The 27,513-nt window shown below is 46.7% G+C and overlaps 1 protein-coding gene across 2 annotated transcripts; it reads right to left on the bottom strand.

Moving 5' to 3' along the window:
- Positions 1-14: 14 nt before the first annotated feature.
- On the bottom strand, positions 15-27,293 carry LOC135913939 (SEC14-like protein 2). 2 transcript variants are annotated; one of them, XM_065446637.1, is made up of 12 exons: positions 27,135-27,293; positions 24,693-24,762; positions 14,759-14,802; positions 11,473-11,535; positions 10,492-10,582; positions 9,819-9,913; positions 7,945-8,023; positions 6,748-6,828; positions 5,140-5,226; positions 3,016-3,122; positions 809-1,097; positions 15-168 (listed from the first exon to the last, which is right to left on the bottom strand). In XM_065446637.1, exons 1-12 carry the CDS (start codon positions 27,186-27,188, stop codon positions 77-79), a joined length of 1,152 nt encoding a protein of 383 aa, XP_065302709.1. In that variant the 5' UTR covers positions 27,189-27,293; the 3' UTR covers positions 15-76. The 2 variants fall into 2 exon arrangements, with proteins under 2 accessions (XP_065302709.1, XP_065302710.1); XM_065446638.1 differs by lacking the exon at positions 14,759-14,802.
- Between the last annotated feature and the right edge of the window lie 220 nt (positions 27,294-27,513).

Raw genomic sequence — 27,513 nt, 5'->3', positions numbered from 1 at the left:
TAATGTAACGAAGATGTAGTACAGTGTTCTTTATTTCATGCTGATCGCGTCGGCCCCGTTGGAGCACGTCTGTCTGTCAAGCGCTCTCTTCAGGTGCACGCAGGTCCACCATGTAGGCGAGTGTCTTGCCGCTTAGCCAGCTGTGGGTGTTGTCGAACTCGAGCACGTCTGCAGCAAACGCACAAAAACACGTTTCAGAAGGGCACTGTTAGCATCAGCGATCGTCGCTGCAATATCACCGTACGCGCAGCAGTCAACCGCAAACAGAATAGTGGTGGTTATATAACGGCACGTTCGCCGACCACAGCATTCAAGTTTCCCATAGCAAAACGTTCGACTGAGTTTCACTGATGTACGTGTTCAGTGTAATAAGTTCTCCTGGAATATGCACGGCGGAGGTGGATTCGCGAAAGGCAAAGTTGGCAGGTATGGGAGTCGAGGCCAACCTTCTCTATCACATGCCACGCGGATAGCCTTCTGGTTTACTTATTTCGTAGAGCGTGTGTAGATTGCATAACGCGCTCCCAGTTCAAGGTACACGAGCGTGTACGCCTATACCCCCCCCCCTCCCCTCCTGCACATCGTAATGCGGCCTTCGTTGCTACAGGGATAAAGCCCGCGATTTCATGGTCACCATTAACTCAAAACTTGGGGGAAGTTTCGTTCGATCACGTAACCTAACACAGACGTTGGGGCCATGGGACAAATGAAATAGCTAGAAGCGGTTGATTCCAATTTCTCGAGTATTCGTGTCATTACCTACTCACACGAATTCTACCAAGGGCTGTAGCAGAGAGCTGGTACGTACACGTTCCAGGTGTGTCGCACGGCCAGCTTCCTGCTTGAGGGACATAGCTGCACGCCTCGATACGTTCCAGGGGAACTAGACACGTTCCGCTGCTCGTGCGGAGTCCAAAGGCCAGGTCTCCAGAGGCCGTCTGGAAGCGCCAAGTGAGCAGGGCGCCCGCCTTGGACACGCTGATCGGCAACTCCCACCTGTCGCGGCGTCCGATGGTCCGCTGCTGGACGCCGCTCTCGGCGAAAAGGGAATTCGCCTCGCGGTCGAAGCCTTCCTCGAACCGCCCGCCGTAGTTAACCTGAACGAAAGTGGAAGCAAAGCAAGGTGTTGCCGTGGTTCGCACTGGTCTCGAGGTGAATCGTTGAGTTGTTCTCCAAAAGTGTGCTGGGAAGCGGAGCACGGCACATAGCGTTGTAGCAGTCAGGTAATGCGATTAATTTCGACCATCTGTTCACTGCCTTAAGACGTAGCTCCACTTCAAGTTACAGTTTCGTGCAACCATCGGGCAGATTTGAACTAGGAAAGAACAGCGCCAAACTAAAACAGTCACGAGCGGGAGAACGACACAGGACACGCACCAACTTCATCTATCTTCATTCACTGAAAAGTCAGCAAATATAAGAACAATCACAGACATGGGTACAAGGTACCACAGTGAATCATCTGCCAAACCATTCAAGATATGACATATTAAAGTTTCGCATCCATCCATCCATTTCGCTTTTAGACAGGTTCACAGACGTATCACTGACACAGTTTTTCCTCTCTTCTTTAATATGGAATGCTTCCGAAACCTCACGCACCTTTGTATCTCTGCTTCTGCGAAGAATCTTTATCTCTCGGAACCATCGTTCACAACTTAAATGATATTGCACGACAAAAAAAAAAGAAAACGACATGGATGTGAGAGAAGACGACACATTGCGCTTGGTGTGTCGTCTTCTCTCAGGTCCATGTCGGTTTTTTTTTTTTGTTGCGCAATATCATTTAAGTAATGGATTACCAACTTGCCCGGAATGCTGCTCCGTGGTTCACACTTGTTGCAGTACAGACATTGCTTCCGTGGCGTATATACTCTGCCGCTCGGTCACACACAGTGCAAGTTGCGCAATGTTGCGAAAAATGCGCAGCTCCTTCTTTCAGTGACCGTGATATGTTCAGCTGCGCGGTCATCAACTCATCTACCCATTTGGCGCACCTAGGTTTTCCCGCAGATCAATGGTATGTCATATATACCACACCAGTGCAGCACTTTACAAACTGCTTGCCATACTTTCTGCTGCAGCTGCTCCTCATACCCTCGCTCGCTCGCGACGCGGGCGCAGAGCTGTGCTTGTTTCCGAGGAACCGAAAGCACTACTGGGAAGCAACATTGCCCAACCTGCACTGTGTGTGACCGGGTGGTAGAGCATACGCCACGGAAACAATGCCTCAACTGGAAGAAGGATGAACCACGGTTCCGAGAGGCAAAGATTCTTGGCAGAAGCAGAGATACAAAGACACGTGAAGTTTGGCAGCCTTCCATATAAAGAAGAGAGGAAAAAACTGTGTTAGCGATACGTATGTGAACCTGTCTAAAAGCGAAATGTCATATCTTTAACGGTTTGGCAGATGATGCATTGTGGTACCTTGTACGCATGTCTGATTTTCCTTATATTTGCTGACTTTTCAGTGAATAAAGATAGATGAAGTTGGTGCTTGTCCTGTGTCGTTCTCCCGCTCGCGACTGCTTTAGTTTGGCGCTGTTCTTTCCTAGTTCCAGTATGCGCTGTCTAGCCCAAATGAATGTAGTTCTGAACCATCGGGTATAGACGAAGATTCTACCCTTCATGCTAGTGCTTTGTGTGCAACTAAAGCGCTAATATAGCCTTAATCCGAGACGTTCGTCTACTTAGTAGTTGTCTGTTGCCGTGCGCGCTGGCGCATGTTGCCAGCGAAGAATGCATGCGTGTATGACCGAGTGCGTAATTTCATGCATCACTTTTTTATGCCACCTGGAGTGGCATGCTCGACATATGGCCTCGCAAACCAGGCCATACCAGCTTTCAGCAGGCTTTAGGCAATTTCGTTGGAGCAAACTCTAGTAACCGTTACAGAATGCCTCTGTATCTCCAGTTTCACGCAGAAACCAATATCCCTTGACAGACGGGTGTTAGCTGCGTACAATACGTATTTGAGTTGACGGTGTGTGCCGCACTGCCTCTTACTTTACCAACCTTATGCCTGCATCTTGGGTCTCCGTCGGGTCCCGTCATGTCTCCCCCCCAGATAGCAGGAAGGGAAGCCGCGTCCACGATGTTCAGGAGACGCTCTTTCCAGCCCTCTAGCGTACGACAGAAAAGAAAAATAAAAATTGCTGTATTTTGGGCATGCTGGTACTCTAACTTGGATAGCATATTCAGCGCCAGCGGGTGAGGACAGAGGGAAGACGCCAACACAATGCGCTAACTTCAACATTTACTCCGAGGAAAGAACCACCTTTATACACCATGCACCGTAGCGCCACACCTGATCAAATGCGTCAAACTGAGCTTTCCAAAAGGGTTGTTTCCTTATGTAACAGGTCGACATATGGACTGCTTACACAGCTTTGACCACTCCGAATGACAGTATGTGCCTCAATAATTTCGCGCGCATCTTCACCTCTATGCCTGACCAGAACAACACAATTGCCAAACAAAGAAGCGCAGCCACATTCATGACAGTGAACAGACAGATGACTGTTAAGTAATCTTTCAAACTCTTTAAACGGTGTCTGTTTTCGGTGTCTGTATGTTGGAACACACAACCGCAGATTTTCTGCATGGGCCGGTCAACCGACACACTCGGCTTAAGTTTTTCGGGAGCTGCAGAAACAACTATTGTGTCCACGCGAGCAGTATTTTTTTAAGACAGTGTGCCGTCCTGTGTAGGTATGGCACAACCGCTACCTTACGTTTGTGTTGCGTCTTGATTTGCTGCGTTTCGAATGCTATTTTCTACACGGCATCGTTTCAACAAACCCTCTGCTACAGTATCCTGCAAGTGCTTCGGAAACCCTGCTGTAGACAACGGTTCCGATTGGTTCTTCAGGCTTAATTTTGTGTAAATCCTGTGATGACACCACATTGTTAAAGCATTTCCAAGAGTAGGTTAGCAATGCTTCCTTTAACAAGTTTTGAATGGGCGGAGTTGTGCGGTACCAAGGGCTTCCTAGCTCTAGGCTGATATATTCCAACACGTGTGTTGGTTCGAGAACTCCAGCTGGATATTTAAAAGCCAACTGTTCAGCATTCCTCGAGGCGGAGAAGCCGGGCAGAGAGCGAGGCCCAACACGTAAAACCACGATAACGTGAGGAGCGGGAAACCGGAGCCTTTGCATGGGGGTGCTAGCGCTGGCGGAAGTGGACACAACGGCGCATCAGTCATGTGGTCGCATCCAGCCGACGCACTCGCACATTAGCAACTATGTATAAGGGCGTGTCACGTGAACAGACCCTTTTCCACGCTGCCGACTTCGACAATACCGCGAAACGGACGGGGAAGAATGCGTGTACGTGTCGCGGTAGGTTCCCACTATGCTTTATCAAGCTGCCGTAGTTAGTTTTATTTCCCGCGTGGGGTTGTTTTCGGCATCATGTCTGGCTGCCAAAAAGCTTGCCCTCATTGACTCGCATCGGCTTGTCTGATTGGTGTGAGCTGATGACTGATTGAGAGGTCTGCGTCTCCACCGAATCCGTCGGTTTCTTCTGTGCTACGAAAGTCGTTTTAGGGAAGAAGCCCATGCAGTCTCATTGGAATGAGCCAGGAGACTGCAATCCACGGCTCAACCTCACCACGCGAGACCAAACCGGTCAGGCAGGCTACCGACGTCCGGTATGACGTCATTTTGTGCCTTTTATGCTTCACCAAGTGCACAGTGTAACTCTAAATTATTATGAAGTTAAGTAAACCTAGTAGGCCAAATAGTACTCCTCGTCGTATTCGTGCCTGCTGATCTGAATTTGCCTCTTCCGGAGCTGATAGCCCTTCTTCGCAGTCTCCCTGGTGAGCATATGCTTCAGGATGTAAACACCTGCGTCAGCTTGCTACGGTGTACCAAGGGCATCGCCCGCTTTTTTTTCCTGCATAAGCGGGTTTTCACAGAAACGTTCAAAGTAGGATCAATAAACCAGTGTTGGACCCAGCCAGCCCTTCACATTTTAAGTACAGACAATAATGTAGAAACGTCATTTCTAGTGATCTTCGCCAATAACTGGCAGTATACGATATCGGTCCTCGTTACTTTTGCTACACCCACCCAGATCAGCTGCAGACATTTACGTAGCTCGCTCAGATTGAGAACTGGGCTTGACACTCACCTCTTCCAAACACTTCCACTTTGTCGACTGTTCTTTGACTCAGGAAGGGCCGCACCAGTTGCCAGAAAATTGGGAAGAAGTAGGGTGCTGCATCAAGCGTTTCATTAGTGAATCAACTTGCTGGTATTTCGTCTGCAGTTGTTACATGCTCGTGCTGCAATAATTTAGCGATTTGAGCATAACTTGTGTAGAGCTGAGAATTTACAGTCGCTGTCTTGTAATCTGAAACAAAGTCACTTTCGGCCGTTTCTTCGCTACCATGCAGAGAAGACGGGAGCGTAAACTGCCTCTAACTTCTACTTCCATGCTGAGAAGTTGGCTTAATTGCCGCGTTAGGCGCATGATTAAACACGTGGATATGACGCTTGCGTGCACTACATTCACCCGAGAAGATATCGCGAACGGACGTCAACAAAGATAATCATGACAGAAACCATTTCTGACATGACTGGCCTCACTATAAGTTGGGTATACGAGAAAAGTGGCGAAGGGGGCTTTTCTGCTACATTAGCCAATCACCATAGCGGGGATTCATGCATTCAGTACCGACACTGTTTGTCCCTTTTTCTTATGTAAGGGACCTCTCCCGCTCCTAAATAGTTACAAACAGCACTGCAGCGCAAAACGCAGCATGCATGTTCAGCACGTACGCCCAAATGTCCCGTCTGAGCATTTATTCGGAGCATGTGATACCCAAGTCAAAGTTGAAGGTACAGCCTCTCTGCAGCCTGGCGCCCCAAAATGTTTCTATTTTATTTCCACTGCAGATTAAATGTCTCCAATCACCCTCAAGCAATCTCCAATCACCCCTGTTTTATGTCCGCTCACTCCGTTCCATGTACCAGTACTCACCTACGGGGCAGAAACCTGGAGGTTTACGAAAAGGGTTCTACTCAAATTGAGGACGACGCAACGAGCTATGGAAAGAAGAATGATAGGGGTGTAACGTTAAGGGATTAGAAAAGAGCAGATTGGGTGAGGGAACAAACGCGAGTTAATGACATCTTAGTTGAAATCAAGAAAAAGAAATGGGCATGGGCAGGACATGTAATGAGGAGGGAAGATAACCGATGGTCATTAAGGGTTACGGACTGGATTCCAAGGGAAGGGAAGCGTAGCAGGGGACGGCAGAAAGTTAGGTGGGCGGATGAGATTAAGAAGTTTGCAGGGACGGCATGGCCACAATTAGTACATGACCGGGGTTGTTGGAGAAATATGGGAGAGGCCTTTGCCCTGCAGTGGGCGTAACCAGGCTGATGATGATGATGATGATGACTCCGTTCCATGCCTGAAAATTTTCCTAATTTCATCACACAATTCGTTCCCTACCGTTCTTGACTGTGCTTCTCTTCACTTGGCCCACTTTTTAAATCCAAGGGAAGGCATGCGCAGTCGAGAATGGCAGAGAGCTAAGTGACATGATTTACCGAGACTATACTGCGATGCGTAGATAAAATTCATGAAGCAGACCCTAGCGATAAAAGAGGTGTTTAATTGCGGTCGTAAAGGTGGGATAAGTTGGCATCACAGCGAAGTAGGAATTCTAGAGATGAGTAATGAGTTGTGTTTGGGAAATATCGAGAGCCTAATTTTCGCACAGAAGCTCACCGTTGATCAGGATACATTTTTCCAAACACTCAGGGTAGTGCTCTTCTATCGTCTTCAGCATGTCGGTGACCGTCCTCATTGCTGCGTCGTCAGAGAGCCAAATGTTAGTACAATACACCAGGCCTGGGCTCACAGCAGTGTGGTGCCGGCAAACCTGCAAATGTACTTTTCTTACAATTTAAATTTACGAGTGGCTATTTGCAATTTACGAGTAATTATTTAGATATCTGTTTTTAGACTTGAGTGTCTTCATTTCTTTGAGATCTGTGCCATAGTCATTCGTACGCAAGAATCCTTCATGACAACAGCTATGGACGATCATAATGACAAGCGAGAGAATGGCACTTGTGTCGAACCAATGGCGAACTGTCGAAAAGCACCGTAAGTTTGCGTCTCTATCTCAACAGTCACACGATCGACCGTGTCATATTTGATGTCATGTTTCTATGCTTCCGTCAGACCGTTCGCGTCCGATTAAGTTGACGGTCCCTAACAGCGAAAATTGCCCCGGCTTTCACCATTCACACACTCGCTACTATAACTTCGATAAGTTTGTCCATGCAACCAGCTGTGGATGAAGCATCACAGTTCGGTTTGCCCAACACCTGCGAATTAGCGGTGGTAGACTGAAAATTGGTGCTAGAAAAATGAGTCAGTAGGCAAACACCTTCTTGGCTTAATTAATACTATAGTTTCGGGTTGGGCTAGTTGACTTATTCCGAAACTACAGAAAGAGCTGTGTGCGTCCTAGTGTACGTGTTCCTTCGTCCTTATTTCCACGCTCAGTCATGTTTACAATCTTGGCACAGGATTTGATTATTTTTTCATACACGTGCGGCTAGCACCAAAAAGTACTGCACTTAGCTTTTTGCCCAACGATGCTAATAGTAGTAATAATTACTGCTACGCTCTGAATGCCGACAGTTCCCGAATATATTTTGCGTCAGCAAGTTCGTTGTGAGGACAAGGCAAAATGAATGTAACAAACATGAACGCAAACGCGCGCTTAACTTCTGTCAGTTCAAACACCAGCGCATTTTTTTTGTGTGTGTGTGTTGTGAAAGTTTATCGGGCTACACGAAATTAATGCTACTTGAACCCAGAATCATTTTAAGAATCATTTTTCCTATTTCACAAATATAGCTGCGCTAACTCACCGTACACTTATTGCAAGAAAACGGCGTGGGAATGGCTTACCTTGCAAGCTGTACACCTGAAGCAGGCTAAACCTGTCGAAATCTATCACGAGGAACTGGGACTCTATTTCCTTGTCCATCTAGTAAAGCAAGAAAGAACAGTTCAGTCCCCCTCACTTATCCGCGAAATCCTAGCGAAATAGAATGAGAGTGCTAATGAAAATCCTGAAAGATATGAAAGAAATGAAAATAGAGAGAAAGAAAGCTGTAGAGGTTTGCCTACCGGCACGCCTATAGCGTGCTACTCCAGGTTAATGCCGAGATAAATGAAAGGATAAACAGAGGACATACGACGCACACATAGCAAGAGAAAAGTAATAACGCAAACATAAACGCAAGACACAGTACAGTACCTCACTGAGACTAATGTGTCTCAGGCAAAAATTAAAAAGCGCCTTCGTAGCGCGGCACGCAGAGGTGGCACTAGCATGCGCTTCAAGTGCCAATTGTAGCCGAAGGTGTGAACCCTGAGGTACTACATTCAGTCCGGATACTCCTTTGACGCTCCTTTGGAGTGTGAAGAGGCGGCAGATAGCACAGAGTTACGCTCCTGCCGGTTCAATTTTACATAAAAGGTACATTGTGTTGGCAACATTCAAGCGAAGCCTTAAAAGGCTGGATCCCGATATGAAATTTCCTATTCTGCGTGGAATTCCTCGCCCCCATACATGCCTGATACTCAGACTGCGATTAGGCGTCGCCTTCACGCGCAAATATTTGCACATTATTGGACGGACAGACTCCCCGGACTGTTCAGTGTGTGGCGCTGTAGAGACTATAGAACATGTGCTCGGGGTGTGCCCTGAGTATGCGCGCGAAAGACTGACAATGGCAGATACCTTGAGACATTTACACAATGGACCACTGCCGGAGGACATCTTCCTAGGCGCATGGCCACAGAGTTGGCAGACGACAGAGACAATGCGTGCTCTTTCACGTTTCCTAGGTGACACGGGCCTGGACTCACGCCTGTGATACCAGTTGTGTAATGTGTCCTTCACCTCGTTCCTCCCATTATCATCCCCCATTGTGACCCTTTCTTCCCCTTCCCTTACGTAGAGCAGCAGGCCAGATGCTCCATTATCCGGCCGACCTCTCTAAATTTTTTCAGTCATTAAAATACTTCTTCTTCAAGCGAATACGACGCACACATGTACCATCACCACTTGCAGAGCCACACGGCTCGAGGAAATTGCACGTGGGGTTGTAAGTATGAATAAACCTGTACACTACTGCTCCGGGTCTGTCCATATACCACGTTGCAAGTGCCCCGCACTAGAAGACGCTATAGCTGAACCATCACTCCTATGAAAAGGTATCTGGATTTGCTCTGAGGAGTTGCTGTGAGCTGAACCAGCAGTGCGATCAGCGTGCGCATTACGCGCTATGCAGTGAGATGGCAAACACTGCAGTGCAGTGCCTAGCAGCAACCCACAGGAATTGGTGGGCAAACAGCTGATCAGCTGGTCATTAGTATGGGGCGAACTCACGAAAAATAGAGCTGCACACGAGCCTTTGCGAGCCACTTATAAGGTATTAGGGTATACTCGGAAGGCTCATTAAGCAAACCCAATGAGTGCGGTTGACTGAGTATCTCTGGTGATGGCTAATCTCTGGAAAGGTTATTCACATCAGTAGAGGGAACGACGAGATAATCAAGATAGTTTAGATTCCAGCAAGAACACGCACTGTCGTGAAAGTAAATAGGTTATGAGCGATACAACAACGAAAATAAATTTGAGTACGAGTGCACGGATGCAGTGCTGAAGAATGCCTGATGGCATAACACACTCGCAATAGGAAGTTTAGTGCATTTTGTTCAACAAAAAAATATAGAAGCCCATGCCACACGTTCAGCGGTTACGCTTCTCTTACCTCTGGCTTGGAGTTGCGTTTAAGTGACTCCAAGTACTCCAACATGTACACGATGTGGCGCTGCACCACTGCTCGAGTGATGACTGCCACGAACGCTGCTCCAGCAGTGGAGAATATATAAAGCAAAAATTTAAATACTGCCGGGAAGCGAATCTCATTAATGTTTCGACAGAAAGTGCCGAGCTTTTGTGCTCAGTGTTCCTTGCGATGCGAACAGGCAAGACTGTTCGCATCGTACAAGACTGGAACCGCAGTCTTGCAACACAGTAAGACAGAAACCACAAGGTTGCTAGTGGAGGCAAAGAAAGTTTCGTATTAATACTACGGAGCCTTTCTGTGCCTCTCTGGAGACGGAGTTATTTAACTTCTGAACCCCCTTGTGTAATGTGCTTTCGTGCTTTATGCGCTAAAGATTTGTCATAATCTAAAAGGAAAAGCTTAAATATCGAAATGCGATCTTCGAATTTTGACACGGCGTGTCGAGCGCCTGGCACAGCACACGTAGTTTCCTACGAGTTCACGTAGCATGTGATACTCGTCTGCCACTGCTAATGAAAGCTATCGAATACGAAAGTTCGCCTCAGGCACGGGGATGATGAGATGTTTAGTGGAGACCTTGCAATGGGTGCATCAACGTGTATTCAACGTCGTGAGGTTAGTGAACACAGCTTACACTTGATATCGACGCATGAAGGAATTATCCACATGGGTCGACGGTCCTTGCATGGGTAGATAACCGCGCCGGGGAAATTTTCTTTGATTACCTGCAAAAATGAATGTAGTGTTTGGAACAATGCCACTTGAGCGATGGGCAGTACTGAACAGTCGAAATTTTACGTGGTCGTGTGGTTCTGACCGCTGATACTTTAAGGCTCGTCAGCGCGCAAGTGCAGGGGCTTATTGCTCTGCAGTTTAGTACTACATGATCGAACGTAAAAAGACAGCCTACAATACAGTATTAAACTTTGCTTTACCTGGCCATTGTTATGTGCAAGGACAGACAAGAGAGAGATGAGAATAAAGGTGATGAGCTCAAGCATCTGGTTTGCTACCGTACATTGGGGGAGGGAAAGAAAAACTACACAGAGTAAATGCACCCGCGAAAATTTGCCGCAATTCGATACGCTAATTTCGAAATGCCTAACGTTGTGCTAGTTTGAAAGGTATGGTTCGTGCAGTCGTGCTCGAGGCTGTATTTGAGAATGAGAAGAGACAGTGGACTGATGTGAAAGTTCACACAGCGTGAGGAAAGCTGAATTTGCACGATTGAGCTTGCGATTGGTGGACGCCATTTTTGGTTTCCAACTCAAATGCCGCATTGTTTTGAAACAGTTCATAGAGGCTAGCGCACAGACGAGTTTGCGACGGTCTCTAAAGTGAAGTTTATAGTTGACTGCTGAGGCGAGGATCATAATATATGCTGCTATGAGAACGATCGATCGACTATGCACTTAAGGCTATACGAGTCTTATCAGCAATTATCCAAACCATCTTGCCAGCTAAGGCGCATCCGTGAACATGAAAATAAATCTTTTTCTGCACTTCAGATTATAACTGGCGATTCCGAAAGACATTCAGAACTCAAGATGCGAGGCAGCTGTTAAACATCATAGGGATCGTTTGGATGCTAATGCGAAGTGTGCGATGTACGTACATCAGGTATCTTGTAGCTGCGCAGCAAGTCATCGATGCCGTTCTCTCTGCGCCACTCGAGGTCCTGTGTGTTGAACATAGAAGATGAGAACGCCGCAAAAATTACCATGTGCAGTAAAGAGCGCGCGAAATTTGCAAGCTCAACCTGAACAGCTCAATGTGCCATAAGGAAGGCGGTCGTACGAGTCAACTATATTGTAGTAACTTAAAGCCTATGTAAACGCGCCTTAGGTACAAAACCATCTATCATCAGTACGACATATTTCCTTCTTTTGCAGCCAGTTAATCATGTCCGGAAGTTTACTAACTGATTTTGGGAACAAATGGTGCCAGAGTCGTCAATGCAATCTCCTTCTCCAAGACGCTTCTTTCAAGCAGCAATGCTTCCGTGTCATTGATTGAGCTTGTCTCTGACTGCGTTATGCATCAACCCACTCCTACTTGCACTTATTAGTAAAGTAAAAACATAGCAATAACACACAAACGAAAAGGAAACGAAATTTAGTTATCTCCTGCTTGCCTAAAGAATGAGTAAAAGAAAAGCGATACAAAGAAAAAGTAACGTTGCATAACACATTTTGCAAAGACAGCATGAAGAAAAAAGCGAGGGCCAGTGAACCCTACAGAACAAATGAAAATGTATGAACGGGTGGAAGGTTCGGAAAGTTCCTGCAAACGATGAATGGATCAACTACCTTTAGACTTCCCTGTGTATAATATGTAGTTACAGAAAAAACCTCGCCAGGTTTATGCACGGTGTGCTGCCAAGGCCTGCTCAAGTGTCAACTCCAGAGAGATATACATTCGTTCTGGGGGCTCGGGATAGAAAGTACTACGGTCACCATGTTCTGACAAAAAAAAAGGGGGGGGGGGGGGGGCAACGACTTTTGTTCTGGGATAGCTCGAAGAATGAACAAAGGCAAGCAGCCCTTCGATAGGCTCCCCATCCTTCGGTTGAATCAGGTGGTACGCTGCAATGCAGGTCACGTGCGAATGTGTAGTGGGCGAGGCAGGCCCATATTATCCAAGGCACTTCTGAGCATCGTATGACATGCCACGGGGTTGTATTTACTAGATGTCAGCGTATGTATCGCATTTTCGTCGTCATAGCATTAAGTTGTCGCGCTGCAACGTGCGTTCGTAGCAGAAGGAAGAGCTGTATATTTTGCTAGCTTCGCCAGCAATGATACGCCCGATATGGAGAGGCGGGCATTGAGCGAAGAGGCTAGTGGTAGTCATTAGATGGCCGACAGTGTGGGTTCGGCGCCGCACACCAAGTTCGTGCTGAGGAGGGTGTTCTTGAGCCTCAATATATGTTTGCGTCTTGTCCGGCAGGAAAGGCAATACAAATAAGGAAATGATCGCGGCACTCTTTGGAGATCATTAGTGTAATAGAAGGGACACGTCCAGTCATCGTTTGTTTAGAGGAATGCATTCACCTACACGTACAACTACAGCTACTAAATATAGATGTAAGGGAGGCCCTATGCTACGCTGAGACGGTCCAGGTCGACGCCAGCAAAGCGCGCACACACATAAACACTGACACATGCACACACACGCACGCACGCACACATTACCCGACGGTTTGTCGACGGTATGTGTGACCGCGCACCCGTGTACAATTTGTGTATGTGTAATTCGAGTTTCCACGAAGCCAGGGATACTGAAGGATCTTATTGTCTATCGGTTCAGTTCGCCAAAGATTGAATAATTATTCGACCAGTGCTCACTGTAACGATAATATGGTATTTTTTTTCACACATAGTGCAGGCAATTAAGCCATAGTAGATGTATAACTAACTTACAGTACAACGAGAAGAAAGGGGGTTAACCGAGGTGCCCGATTTTTATTAGTCATATCATAAAAAACCAGCAAACACTGACACCAAGGACAACATAAGGGAAATTACTTGTGATTAATAAATGAAATAAAGAAACGGTAAATTAATGGAAATTAAAGTCGATGAAAAAACAACTTGCCACAGGTGGGAACCGAACCAACAACCTTCGCATTTTGCGTGCGATGCTCTACCAATTGAGCTATCGCGGCGTTGTTTTTCCATCCACTTTCTTGGGTATTTATGTGTGCTAGTAGAACCCTGGGAGTGTTAGCCAGCGCGGCCACTCACAGACCTTGGCAGCGGACGTGGAACGTCCTTTTTGCCGCAGGCGTCACGAGAACGAGATGTTTTTGGGTGAAGGCAACTGGTCAATAAACCCACATATGCTACCTGAAGGCATCAATGTTGCCGGTTGTGGGTTCGGTTCCCACCTGCGGCAAGGTGTTTTTTCATCCACTTTAATTTCCATTATTACCGTTTCTTTATTTCATTTATTAAGCACAAGTAATTTCCCCTGTGTTGTCCTTGGTGTCAGTGTTTGTTGGCTTCTTATGATATAACTTACAGTACAGTAGCTTTAGTGACACAGCATTCAAATAAATAATTACCAGAAACATTAATCGAGTAAATTGTACACTTTTATTTTGTTGCAGTAACCATGTGTCCAAGTTATTACTTTAACTATAATAAAAAAGATGCTCCCTTGCTGTCTAACCTGACTAGCACCACTTTGTTTGTATTACTTGACTAGATGAAACACGAGTGAGTTCCATGATTAACAAATCACAATTCCTACGAGAAGATCGATAAAAATTGCTACTCAATTAACATCTGTACTAACGAACAGTAATGCGGATATTTAATGTCGCTCTCAACAAGGAAGCCACGGGAGAAAAGGGGAACGACACAGAGTCAAGAGAACAAGAACACCCGAATACTTCACCTCACCTCTTACACGCTCTTTTAGCGTCTCTGCATGGACACGCGAGAGCGAATAGGGCGTTATTGCAGTTTCGGCTTGCAAAGACATCCCGAATGCACAGTAAGCTCATTATAGGGCGCATCACTTACACATCGTGTGCCATCAATAACGCGCAAATATTCTTCCGCAACCTATTTCGCCACAGACGTGTCTTACTGACCAGGCAGTGCACGGACACAAGCGCTAAGAAATGCGGCTTCGCGCTGGTTGGCGCTGCAGTTTTTTTTTATTGTTGAAATGAATATTAGGAGAGGTTGGCGCCTTTATGGTGGCACCGGCTACTCCTTGTCACTTGGCAAAGGAACCAAATTTGCGTGAAAAGGGAGAATAGCGACACGAAATATGGCACTCAGTAGAACACTGGATGAATAAAAAATATACAGTCCAACAGTACATGAGTCGCAAAGTTCTGTGCATTAGTTCAGTCCACATACGCTTATATAAAGTAAAGGGGTACTCACGTTCCGGTACATGCTCTCCGCCTTGGACACGTCGAAGTCCCGCGCTGCATCAGGGGCGCCACATGCAAAGTGGGCGATGGATTAAGGCTTGCGCCTGTCGGAGCTTTCGTGCGAATATCTGCTGCACAAGGGGGGTGGGGGCGGGCTCGTTCACGACTCTTTTCAGGATCTACTGCCGATTTCGTAAACGTTGTCTGCCAGTAACTGGCTGCTTTCGCTAATAAAGTGTTCGCCAGCAGCATTGTTCGGGGCACGTTCTTGTGAACCACACTACTGCATACAGACTGATCTGCACACACCAAAATTAAAATTAGTTCAATTCTGGGGAAGTTGGGGGGGGGGGGGGTGTTCTGTGCTAAAGCTACAATGCTATTATGAGACAAGCCTTACTCGGGGGTGGGGATGCTCGTGGGGGGTGGAGGGTAGTCTGGAATTATTTTGACGGCCTGTGGGGTTTTTTAACGTGTACCTAATCTAAGTACTCGAGCGTTTTTTTTTTTTCTTTTCTTTGTGTTCACCCTCATTGACATGAGGTCTATACCGCGGTAGGTCACTACCCTGCACAAATCAGCCCCACATTTTTGATAATCCTATTGAAACTGTGTTGAAATTGAAGTGCTCGGGACCCATATAAGGCATCTCGCCAGGACTCCTCGTCACCACTTAGATTCTGTACTAGCGGACAGACCACACACATCTTTCAGCCAAACGATAACCGCGTATGATGACTCATTGCTAGCTTGTTTCACTCAGGCTGCGAGACCGTCGATTCCTCCGTGGTGCCTCGCTCAGCCAAAAATGAACCTCACAATACCTGGCATCGCGAAAAAGGCTGATCTATCATCACCAGCCCTTAAACAGCTCATGAGCTGTTCACACTACTATTTTTGGACGAGAACTACCGTGACTCTACGCATATCTACAGTGATGGATTTGTCCTGCAATACAGATCCGCGGCGGCAATCGTGATACGAGTGGAAGTTACACTAATCAAATTTAAGACGACCCACGCGACAACATCGACGGCAGCAGAGCTCGCAGCTCTCTTTGCTGCCCTTCATCACATTGGTGATGAACCGCCACACAAGTGGACGGTATTCTGCGATTAGAAGGCGGCACTGCAGTCTCTACTGTCACCTTTGCGACGTGGGCCGCACGAACAGCTAATATTTCACATTACAGAGACGTTACACCATATAAATGATGCAGACCATGAATTAACCTTCCAGTGGCATCCAAGTCACTGCGGGATTATCGGCAATGAACGGACCGATCAGGCTGCCCGCTCAGCCCATACTGAGGAGCACCACGTACCAATTCCTCTTTCTAGAACTGACGCAGCATGGAAGCTCCACCTGCTTGCTCGGCAGTGCACCACATAGCAATGAAATGAGCTACATTTAAGAAATACGCGACTGCACTCCCTTGATCCAACATTAAGTCTTCGAGTGCCATCACAGCTTCGCCGTGGAGACGCCGCGCTTTTGTATCGACTGTGGTTGGGCGTTTCCTTTACCAAAGCCTATGCATTCCGCATAGGGTGACCGACACCGCAACCTATGACCACTTGCGGCATGAAGAATCGATTGACCATATTTTGTGTGCCTGCCCGCAGTACAGTCCACAGAAGGCATACCTTCGCCACGAACTTGACCAGCTGGACGACCAACCGCTATCGGAAAAAAAAAAATTTTACGCCATCGAAAGGACCTAACGTCACAAAAGAAGGCCGTGCAAGGCCCTATTGCCCTTTTTGCGATCTACCGACCTTTGTAAACGTCTTTGACTAAAACGCCTTTTGTGTGTGTGTCTGTCTCCGTGTGTGCGTGTTTTTTTTTACCCTTTCCTCTCTGTCCTCTTTCTTACCCCTATCTCCCATCCCCTGTGTAGGGTAGCACACCGGAGACTGATATCTGGTTGACCTCCCTGCCTTTCCTCTTCATCTCTCCCTCTCTTGAAACTGTGAAGATCACGAAGGCAACTACAACGTCGACACGGCATCGATGATCTACCTTTCGGGAAAAGTTTAATAAGAAGCTAACGTTCCTTCTTTAAAACAGCGTAAAGGACACGAAAGACACGAAAAAGGAACGCAGGACAGGCTCTGACTAGCATCTGACTTTTTATTAGAGAAAATACAGCAAATAAATAATCAATCCACGAATTGCAACCTTCGCAAGAACACACTCAACCACTGGCATCTTCGAGTAAATCTGTTTCGCAATCAAACAAGGAAATAGAGCTAGTATGCAATTTGCGCACATTGCATATGAGCTCCCTCTGTTTCCATCATCGATTGCGAAATTAATTAGCTCCAAGAGGCCCCTCATTGAGCCTATGCGTGCTCAGGTTGGCCTGTGTGTATTTCCTGTATTTCCAAGTAAAAGAATTCAGAAGCTAACACCCCCTTAAAACGAGGCTTTCGTGCTTCGAGACGCAACGTCAGGCAAGCCATTTCTGTAACACTAAACGGCGTGATGAAAGCTTGAGCACCACCAGTACTGCTGCTCGTTTGTGGATACAGGATACAGTCCAGTATGGCGGCATCAAGTCGCCTTTAACTTCATTCCCTGGCAGAAGGGTTCTGGCTGATTATATTAACCACGCATTGTATGCTACATTGTACCTTTCTAACTTTCTGTCAAAATAAACGCAATATAATAGCTAAGTTGCCCGTGGGACTGTCTTGTGATCTAGTGCAAAACTATTATTTAAAGAACTACGGTGAAATAAAAAAGCATCACTAAATCATTTTCTGGAACACTGATGTAATGGGCGCTATTATGAAAGCACTGCTTCGCCATCTATCGATCACCTTGCGTATTCTTCTAGAGTACCATTGTCAGTTCCCGATAAATGAAATGTGTCTGCTTCTACAGAAAAGTAGTAATATGGCTCGCAAGACATATTTTACCTTAAGTGCGTATTTTACTTTTGAATCCATGAGCTTGAACTTTAGTACTTCCATAAAACACTCGAATTAGATGCTTACGCTTACAAAGCATCGAGTTCTATCAATAGGGCAACAACCACTGCCCTGTCATCTCTGCCTTCCTTAGAAAACGCAGCACGGAAACAGCTTTCGTACAGGTAATAACCTTAGCAAAGGAAGTACCGCAGATACCCAATGCACTTTATAATTGCTACTGCGAAATCCAGGAAAGTTGGCATTTATAATTGCTACTGCGAAATCCAGGAAAGTTGGCTGCGCAAGTGTGATCCTGTGTTTGATCGTGAAACGCAGCTGTTTGGCGCTCAGCAGGGAGTTGCAGTAGACGGTTGACTGAGAGCGGCCGAGTAGAACAGCGTGTGTACCTACGCTTAAAACACGGGAACTTGTATGAAGGCGCCCATTTTCACCATTTTTTAAGCAAGTGGCCCGCTGGCCCTCTTTACGCTAAACAACGGCGACAGCCGCCCGTGTACGGTACATTTTGGTTAATTTTCGTTAAGTGTGAAGCTGGGGTACACGTGACGAAAACTTGCAGAGGCCATACAAACCTCAACGATAGGCGTCACGTTATACATGCCGTATAACATCGCACCATAATTACTTGCTGTTGGCTTTCCGTCTCTTTTTTTTTTTTGACGTTTGACACGTTTAAAATCGGTCGGCTTTGCGCTTTGCCAAAACCGCATGGAATGAAAAATATCGCTTAAATATCTTTGCAACCGCACTATAGCCAGGTGCATTACTTCTACATCATTGTGTATCGGAAAAAAAAATCATTACTCGATCGTGCATGTGTCGCGTGAACAGACAGCGGCATTGTCGCACCATGCATGACACAATCGGAGCTATATTCAGCATCGTGCGCGGCGTTCAGCAGAGAGGCGTATCTAGGCAGTGCATGTGTCCTTCCTTGCAGGCAAGGTCGTGTTCGAGAGAGCTCACTGTGCCATAGCAGGTAGAACTTATCAAATCCAAACTGGTACTCAAAGGGTCTGGTACTCAAAGGGTTGCAGGACAAAGAACCCCTTTGACCTGCAAGTACGCAAGTATGCAAGTATGAAAGCATGCAAGTATGCAAGACCCCCTATAAGACCTGCAAGTATGCAGTTTCTTGCAGAAGTTTCTCGCTTGATCGCCACTGTGGCACCCCTGCGTTCGACACGTACTGCGGTTCAGACATGGTGTCAAGTGACTTGGGAAGGAAGGAAGGAAGGAAGGAAGGAAGGAAGGAAGGAAGGAAGGAAGGAAGGAAGGAAGGAAGGAAGGAAGGAAGGAAGGAAGGAAGGAAGGAAGGAAGGAAGGAAGGAAGGAAGGAAGGAAGGAAGGAAGGAAGGAAAACTTTATTTGGTCCTGCAAGTAGTGATAATTCATCACTAAGCGGGCCACTCCCACGTCGGGACCGGAAGGCCAAGCCTCACGGCCACATCGTGAGCCTGCTGGACAGCCCAGAATTGTTCATCCAGGTCCGGGCTGCGAAGTGCAGCCTCCCATCTGGACGCATCCTTGATCGCCGAGTCTTCAATTCTTTCGCAAGACCAGAGCATGTGTTCGAGCGTGGCTAAAGCGCCACAATCTTGGCAATAAGGCTCTGTATACGTCTCTGGATAAATCATGTTCAGTCTCCGTGGGCGAGGATAAGTACCGGTCTGTAGTAAGCGTAATGTAAGCAAAACAGGGGAATGTGCAACCCCTTTGACCACGGAGGAAAATGTCCGTCTATATAGGGAGCGCAAGCGCAGGAGATTTATAAGCAAACGCAGAAGTCTCAACCATCTACGAGTGCGGCGAGCTCGAGAGGCGCTGGGCATGCAGTCTCGGCCTCCACCAGCAGGGGGGAGGCAAAGTGGGGGGGGGGGAGGGGTCATTTGTGCACCATATTACGCCCGAACACCGTCTGCAAAACAAACGGGCCCTCCACGAATAAGAAGCGAACACGATTCCAATGCCAGACCATAAGACCCTCGAAAATGGTAACGTAAGTTAGGCGTGTAAGCGTTCGAATGCGTGAATAAATGTAACTTCTGTATTTGATTACGTCATTTCCGTACCTTACAGTACCCAGCACCGTCTGCAGCACTCACAAGAATTTTCACATACCCCGCTGCAGCTGTTTATTTCAGCGTGAGCGCCAGTTATGCAAATACGCCAAGCAGGTCTGAGTGGCCTCTTGTATCAAGGCTAGGCCTTCCCCGTGAAAATGAAGTGGGAATGCTCCTGTACCTATACCCTGCTTATCTTTTCCCACTGTCCAGGGTCTCCAATCAAACGTATGGTTGGTTAACGGCCCAGTGTCTCCGTTCAATATATCTGCTGTCTCGGTGTGCAGAACAGCGACCAGGTCATTCCAAGATCGCCGTAAACAAGCTGAGACAGCAATGAGGAAACTTGATAGTTGTGCTCCTTGAGTCTAAAGGCGAAAAAAATAAACATTTCTGGGATGCTATTTTTCCCTGTTTTCAGGCTTTCGACTGTCAAGGCCGACCTTGAAGTCGGTCGTGCAGGGTGACTGAAGAGTCATCCTATTTTATTCCGACAGGTGCATGTTTTGAGCCTCGCATTACTTTACGTTTATGTTAATGTCATGTAAAGCAGAGTACTACTTAGGACATGTTGCCATGACTGTAGCCAAGAATGCTCGTTAACCACGTTAAACACAAAAACGTGAAAACATGCCCCATTTATATAAGTACCCTCGTTTTGAATGTATGCCAAGCTTGAATGTGCGTACAGTTCTCGTACGTCTCTGCTCGTATCTGGGGAACGTGGCTCAGTGAAAGATTGAAGTTGGCGCCAAGGCTAGTCGCTCGGCCCGTGTATTTGATCAAACGAGAGTTGTAAAATAGTCAATGCAGTTGCGTTTGACTTTGTTTTCAGAAGTTTTTGTCAACCATTATTTGTTTGTTTGTTTGTTTGTTTTGCTTTGTTCGTTTCTCTTTTACCATACCCACTGCTCGATAGGGCACATCAGTGGCCATGACTATTTGCTAACAGCAGTAATGGCGAGCGCAATGCAGGCGAGCGAGCAAAACGAATTCGCATATGACTTAAAAGCGACCTATTGCTCGTAAGAAGTGAATGTGGAGTTTAGTCATTCAAGTGGCGTGCTTTAGGCTCAGGAATGTACAGCGGTCCGGTACTTTAGTTACAGTGCGTACAATCGTGACAAATATCACAGACGGAGCAAAAACACAAACAAGCAAACGAAAGAACGATCGAACGAAAGAAGGAAAGAAAAAATACACACAAACAAATGAAGCCACAAACGAAACAAACGCTAGTTTTCAAGGGCGAATCAAGGTTACAAATATTTGCGCAAATTCGGTCGTCCAGATGGTATTGCTGACAATTTATCTAATTTACGCTTAAAGAGAAAGCAACTTACGTGAAGCGTAAGTTGATTTTTTGTAAGCACGCAGTTCATTGCCTTAGATCAAATCGTTCCGCCAACAACCCCAGACCATACGCACCGTCACGCTGCAGGTGCTTCTTCTCCATGGAGTCGCATTGCAGCACAGAAACGCGATTGGCATTGATAATGAGGTTTTCCCGCTTCTTTCCTTGCATCGGGGTTGTTTGTGCGCTATTCGAAGTTTCGAAACGTGACCGGCCATGACGTGTAATCACTGGATGCTCGGAATGGCGTTAAAGCCAAGAAGGGTAAATTATATATTAGCAAACGGGGATAGCCGATATTCTAATTGACACAAAGAGAACAAAATGAAGCTGGGAAGGTCACGTAACGCGTAGGCAAGGTTACCGATGAACCTTTAGGTTTACAGAATTGGTGCCAAGAGAAGGGAAGCGCAGTAGAGGATGACGGAAGATTTTGGAGGGGAGGGGGGGAGAAATTCGTAGGTGCTGGTTGGAATCGGTTGGCGCAGGACAGGAGTAATTGGAGATCGCAGGGAGAGGCCTTAGTTCTCCAGTGGACATAAAACAGGCGGCTGATGATTGTGATATACTTAATTAATGTAATTATAATACTGCTAATTGCCTTCATGGGAGACACGGGGCTCTTCGACATCTGGTGGCACACTCCTGATCTCAATTCACAGGAGGCTCAGGCGAAACAATTGCCGACTATAGGACGTGCTTGGCGCATTGTTTTATTAGCCACCTTCTTCTTTCGCGGTCGTAAAAAAAAATCGTTTTTCAACATACTCCCCACGGAAAGCGAACCGAGTGCTAAAACACCTCCATTGTGGTACGCAGTAAGCTAGGAAAACAAATTAACCTTCGCGACGAGCGTCTTTCTTTGCGCCCCGATATGTATATAACTTTAACCCAGCTTTGCATCGTACGTTCTCATACGTGTCTCATAGTGACATCCCACAGCTTCTGTCTTGTATGTGTCGTCACTTTCAAATCCTTCGGCTTTCGTCACCTTTCGGCGGAGGGTGGGGGGGGGGAGGGTGTTATTCTGTAAGAGTCCACCTAGTGGACGGTCCATTTCGGCCGCTGCTGATTGGTTAAGGCCGCTCGTCTCCTCCTCTATGGTACAGCTGCATCCAATCAGCAGGGGCCGAAATGGACAGTCCGTTAGGCGGACTCTTACGGAATGCCGCCTCAGGAAACAATGACATCTAAATTGCAATAGCGTCTAGCTTTATAATTAAAGTTATGATTTGTACTGATTCGTTTCGTATGTGTGACTCTTATACTCACGCTATATATATATATATATATATATATATATATATATATATATATATATATATATATATATATATATATATATATATATATATATATATATATATATATATATATATAGTCATATAATGAGAAGCCAACAAACACTGACACCAAGTACAACATAGGGGAAATTGCATGTGCTTAATAAATGAAATAAAGTAATGATAAATTAATGGAAATTAAAGTGGATGAAAAAACAACTTGCCGCAGGTGGGAACCGAACCCACAACCTTCGCATGTCGCGTTGTGCGACATGCGATATATATACAGTGAAAGCTCGTTAATTCGAACTTCAATAATTCGAATTTATGGATAATTCGAACTGTACGATTTGGTCCGGCCAAGCTTTACAGAAGTCTATGTATAAAGAAGTCCGTTAATTCGAACACGAGAAGGTTCCTTCACGGATAATTCGAACTACGCTCGTCTGGCACACGGCCACAGAAACGCGTCTACTGCCTACACACAAGGCTGTATTGCCTCCGAAACGGAGAGAACGGCGAGAGAAGGCAAAATCGGAAAAAAATCTAACCGACGTGGGGTCAGCCAGAAGGCAGCGGCGGCTGCCGCCTCTCCGTTCTACGTAACCTCCGAGACTTCTTGCCCGCTGCGAATCTCGGAGGCTTCGCAAATCTTGTACAGCTGCTAATGCTGTGCGGAGATGGTACGACAAGCGCCAAAACACAGCGAATCAAGTACGTCGCAGCTGCGCTTGCAATCAAGAACCCACGAATCAGGGCCTTCGCCACCTTCACATGTTCAGCGTCATTGTCTCGGCAGTCTTCATCGGTTGTGCACCTATGTTTTCAGCTTAGGAGGCATCGGCCGTCGCGATTCATTGTGATGGTGTTAAGCCTCGGCTAACGTTCGTTTCATTGGACATCGGTGGTGTGGCACAGTCGGACCAGAGCTTCGACTCGAAGATGGCGTGTGCCCGCGGCACACGCCATCACTTTCTGACTCGCCAAATTTCTGACATGCCCTACTGCTTCCAAATCGCAGTGTACTGTTGCTCTCCTTCACTTTCGTTAGTTCGAACTTTCGTTAATTCGAACTGAAGCGGCTTCCCCTTGCGGTTCGAATTAACGAGCTTTTACTGTATATATATATATATATATATATATATATATATATATATATATATATATATATATATATATATATATATATATATATGGTGTGTGTGTGTGTCGGAATCAACCATGTCGCCATATATCAAAAACGGAGATTTCATAATGTCGCGTAGTATCTGCTGCGCCTCGCAACCGTAAGTTTGTCGACGTATCGCCCGAGATGTTGACTGATGAGCGGGAGCACGTACAGTCGGCGTCACCCTTGTGCAGAGCGCGGGAACGGCGGCCTACGGGGCGCTCCGCAGGCAGTAATCGACGTTCGACACCAGCTGCTGGGCCCGACGTCCAGCGGTGGCTGCTGGGCGTGTTTGGGCCCATCACCTACCGTTAGACGTCGCTGGCTGGCTCCTGAGCGCCCCGTAGGCCGCCGTTCCCGCGCTCTGCACAAGGGTGACGCCGACTGTACATCAGCGGGACCATGTGGAAGACTCGCACTTGCTATCGCGAATACTTTCGATCGCAGTTTCTTCCAAGGGGCATTTAATTTTCTTTCCCCGAATCCTGGAGCTCACCAGCACGACGTCGTAGCCGCTACCACGGGTGGAGCTTTTGGCCAGTGCTCATGAATAACAAGAAAGGAGTACGCTTAAGCTCAGTAATTGATTTGTTTGCAGTGTAGTTTTGTTTTTCGACCTTAAAGTGCGTTTTCGTATACTCCCCTGCCACGCTGAATGTGAAGGCTTTCGTGAGCTCACCAAGTCGATACGCGGCATTGGGCTCAGTCGTTCATTGGAACGGAGACCACACGAGATGACTCCCGTTCTGAGGAGTGATTAGTTAAGGTGCCATGCTTGAGCGATACGGTGGCTAGGTGTACGGCAGGGTGCGGCAGTCTGTGGCGATAACGTGAGCTGCGGGAGACCGCTCCTATGTAGCTTGTGTCACGTTTCAGGAACATGCGCTGGTGCGTAAACAAACAAAGTAGTAGTCAAAATGACAGTGCTATAAATTCAAGGTGAAGCTTATCGCTTGTCATCATCTCCGGCATGCGGCCCCCGCGTAGCACCGTCTGACTGTTTTTTAACTTGCGCGTTCTTCTTTCGCGCAAGAGTCCACGTGCGCTGTTTACGCTGGCTAAAGAGCCCACGGCCAGGGATGGCTGATGTGCTTTGCTCGTGGCGACTCGTGGCCCTGCAACGCACCCCGTACTCACCGCGTAGCCAGCGCAGCAAGAAAGCGTCCGTGTGCGAGGGCCTCCTGACATCTTTCACAGCGCAGCGAAACTGCGGAGAAACAAAAATAAGCGGCAGTGTAGAACGTGCATGCATCGCACGAGTAAAAGAGTGACGTACAATACGAGTATAAACAAGCTGCACAGCCTGACGTCACAAGGACGTGGTGGCTCTGCCGTCGAAGAGAGAAAGAAATAAATGGTTGACGAACTCTACTGGCGCCTATTTTTCCCGGCAGGCAAGGTTAATGTAAGCGTGCACGCTTTCACAAGCCACTTCGCAAAAGGTTGTTTCGTTCGCGATGGCTCAATGGCTGGAGCTCGCCACTACGGCCTCCGTCGTAGTCCACCTCGCAGCTTCTGAAAGTTAAGTTCGTGGTGAAAAGCAGCGGAAACTGAACATGGATGGACAGAAGAAACTCAAGCGCTCGAGTCAGGGCTCGTCCGCGTGTTTCTTCTGACCGTCCATGTTCAATGTGTGCTGCTTCTCACTTTGAACGTAGACCAACTTGCCAAACTTACAGACTCGTTAATGTTAAGTAGAAATTATTTTACCCAAAGCAGGCCCAAGTGTCAGCCATCCTAAGTAAATAATCAATTATTTGAAAGGTTGTAGCTGGAAGCGAAGAGCAGTGAAAAAGAAGTGTCAACACAGTTCTCTCTCTCTCTCCCTTCCTCTCTTTTTTTGTGCCTTTACTATGTATGTTTGTTTAAAAAAAGTACCTTGTCTTCCCCTGACTTAGCAATAAGCTGGAAAAAAGAGTCGAAAATGCTGTAACACCAGTACTTTGCTGTAATTGAGCATGTGACACCATGAAGCGGAGGTGCATAAACAGCAGGAAAACGCACACTGACGTGATCGCGCTGGTGAATCGTTGATATCTTAATATCGTCGATCAAAGCGAGGCTGCCAACGTACATTGAATTTATTACTGATTTTCAGGATATATTAGTAGTGTTGTTAATTATGTGAAACATCACGAAAAGAAAGAAAAGCGAGCTAGCAATAATCTACTAAAATGGATGCCACGCCCACCCGTTGCTGAGGAGAGACAGAAAAAAAAGAGAGAAAAAAAGGCGGCAGATGAAGAGAGAGAAAAAAAAGACGAATAAAGGACACACAACACAGTCACACGCAGAGTAGCAGCGTTACAGACGAGAGTCTAGTCCCGAGGTCGACAAAAAATTCCAGTTCAACTTTGTGAATCTGACGAGATCCGCGGAAGTGACATCAAAAATAACAGCCTTCCATAACTAACTATGAATTTTTTAGATTGAAGCATGGACAAAAAGCGCATTCATTTTCCTCGACTTCATTATAGGCTTCCCCACCTGACTGGTTTCAAAGTGCGTTGGTAAATGAATGTTTCATTTGTATAGCGAATGTATTGAGTTGGCAGTGCTTCTGATTGAAACCTAACTTTAACAGAGATAAAACTGTGTTAAAAACTGAGTCATGCATTGCATGCTGAACTCTATTTACTATAACTTTTACTCCTTCGTCAGCAATACAATTTTATCGTTGCGAATAAATTTGTATACTGCGGTGAAATGTAGATTATGCGAATGGAGGAGGTCCTCACACCTGATAATGCTGGATGCTGCAATATAAGCGTCAGTGTTTTCAGACAAAAGACGAAATAGTGCCATAAGAGAGGCGCATTGTCTCAAAGCTGCTATCGTTAGCTAGCTTTGTCTTTTTCTGCGGCTCTCAAGAGGATATATTTGCCGGGTGTTTGAGCGAAGATCGCATAGAGATATGAATGCCTTTTAATTTCTGAAGCACATTAGTATGCAGGCGACAAACAAGAAATTGTTCGAAACTCGCCTGAGTGACTCTACGTTCGCTAAAATTTACTAATTAGCTTTTCAACCAAACACTCGATATGCGGCATATTGCGATGCGGAACTCAAACCGATCATCGCATTGAAGATGCAATCTCTAAACATATGAACCTCGTCACTATGGCCACTTTCGAGACATCCGTCCGCATACTTGCGGATAAATGCATTGGCGCACCATTTATTTACTCATTCATAACGCTTTCCTCACGCAGTGCGGACTATGAATATGCGGGAAACTAACATATATTGTTGCAGCTTATGAGGTCGAACATCTCGACACTGATGGTGGTTTCAGGATTCCTACTCTAGGTAGACGTTGAACATTATCGCCGTCAAATTTCGTTCTAGCACTGCTTGTAGCATGAAATTCTGCGCCGATGGCGTTGTGTTACCGAGTTTGACGACGTCGTGCAGTTCTACAACAAATGCAATAACATATTTTTTTTTTTCGCAGGTGCGAATGTACGCCTTCTATCTGCAGGACTACGGCTGCGTTACCAAAGGTACAGTGTTCAAAAGCAAACGTTTGCTCCACGCAAGATTGCAGTGCCGAAAGAAAAAAAAAAAACGCGCACGCACCTTTTCGAGAGCTGCTTGCTGGCGCTCGCTTAAGTCACCGAGGTAGCCGCTCATGGTCCGTACGCTTCGCTCGCGACGTTGCCACCGACGCCGGCATCCAAACCGATCAAGTTCTTCCGGGCTCCCTACGGGGAGCAATAACAAACAAAAAAAAAGAAAGAAAACGCGACGAGGTTGTGCTGCCGTCGCGTAACGTCACGCCTGCCACCCTGCCATGGCCGCCGCAAGGTAGCGCGGCAGCACTGGCAAGATTAAAACGGCTCAATTTTCTAAAAGCGCCATTCTTAGCTCTTTCCGCCACCCCGCTCTCCCCAGCGTTTTCTCCTCCACGCCTCCTGTCGCCCTTGCCCCGTCCGCTCCTCCATTGGCCAATCTCTGT

The sequence above is a fragment of the Dermacentor albipictus genome, chromosome 5 (assembly GCF_038994185.2).
Source record: "Dermacentor albipictus isolate Rhodes 1998 colony chromosome 5, USDA_Dalb.pri_finalv2, whole genome shotgun sequence".
Classification (NCBI taxonomy): domain Eukaryota; kingdom Metazoa; phylum Arthropoda; class Arachnida; order Ixodida; family Ixodidae; genus Dermacentor; species Dermacentor albipictus.
This window is presented reverse-complemented; position numbering and strand designations above follow the sequence as displayed.

Coding starts and splice junctions, on each gene's coding strand:
- LOC135913939 (XM_065446637.1), bottom strand. CDS start 27,188: ATGAGCGGCTACCTCGGTGACTTAAGCGAGCGCCAGCAAGCAGCTCTC. Junction 9,914..10,491: donor TTCATGCGTCGATATCAAGT/GTAAGCTGTGTT, acceptor CTGCTGGAGCAG/CGTTCGTGGCAGTCATCACT. Junction 5,227..6,747: donor AAAATGTATCCTGATCAACG/GTGAGCTTCTGT, acceptor CGCTTGATGCAG/CACCCTACTTCTTCCCAATT.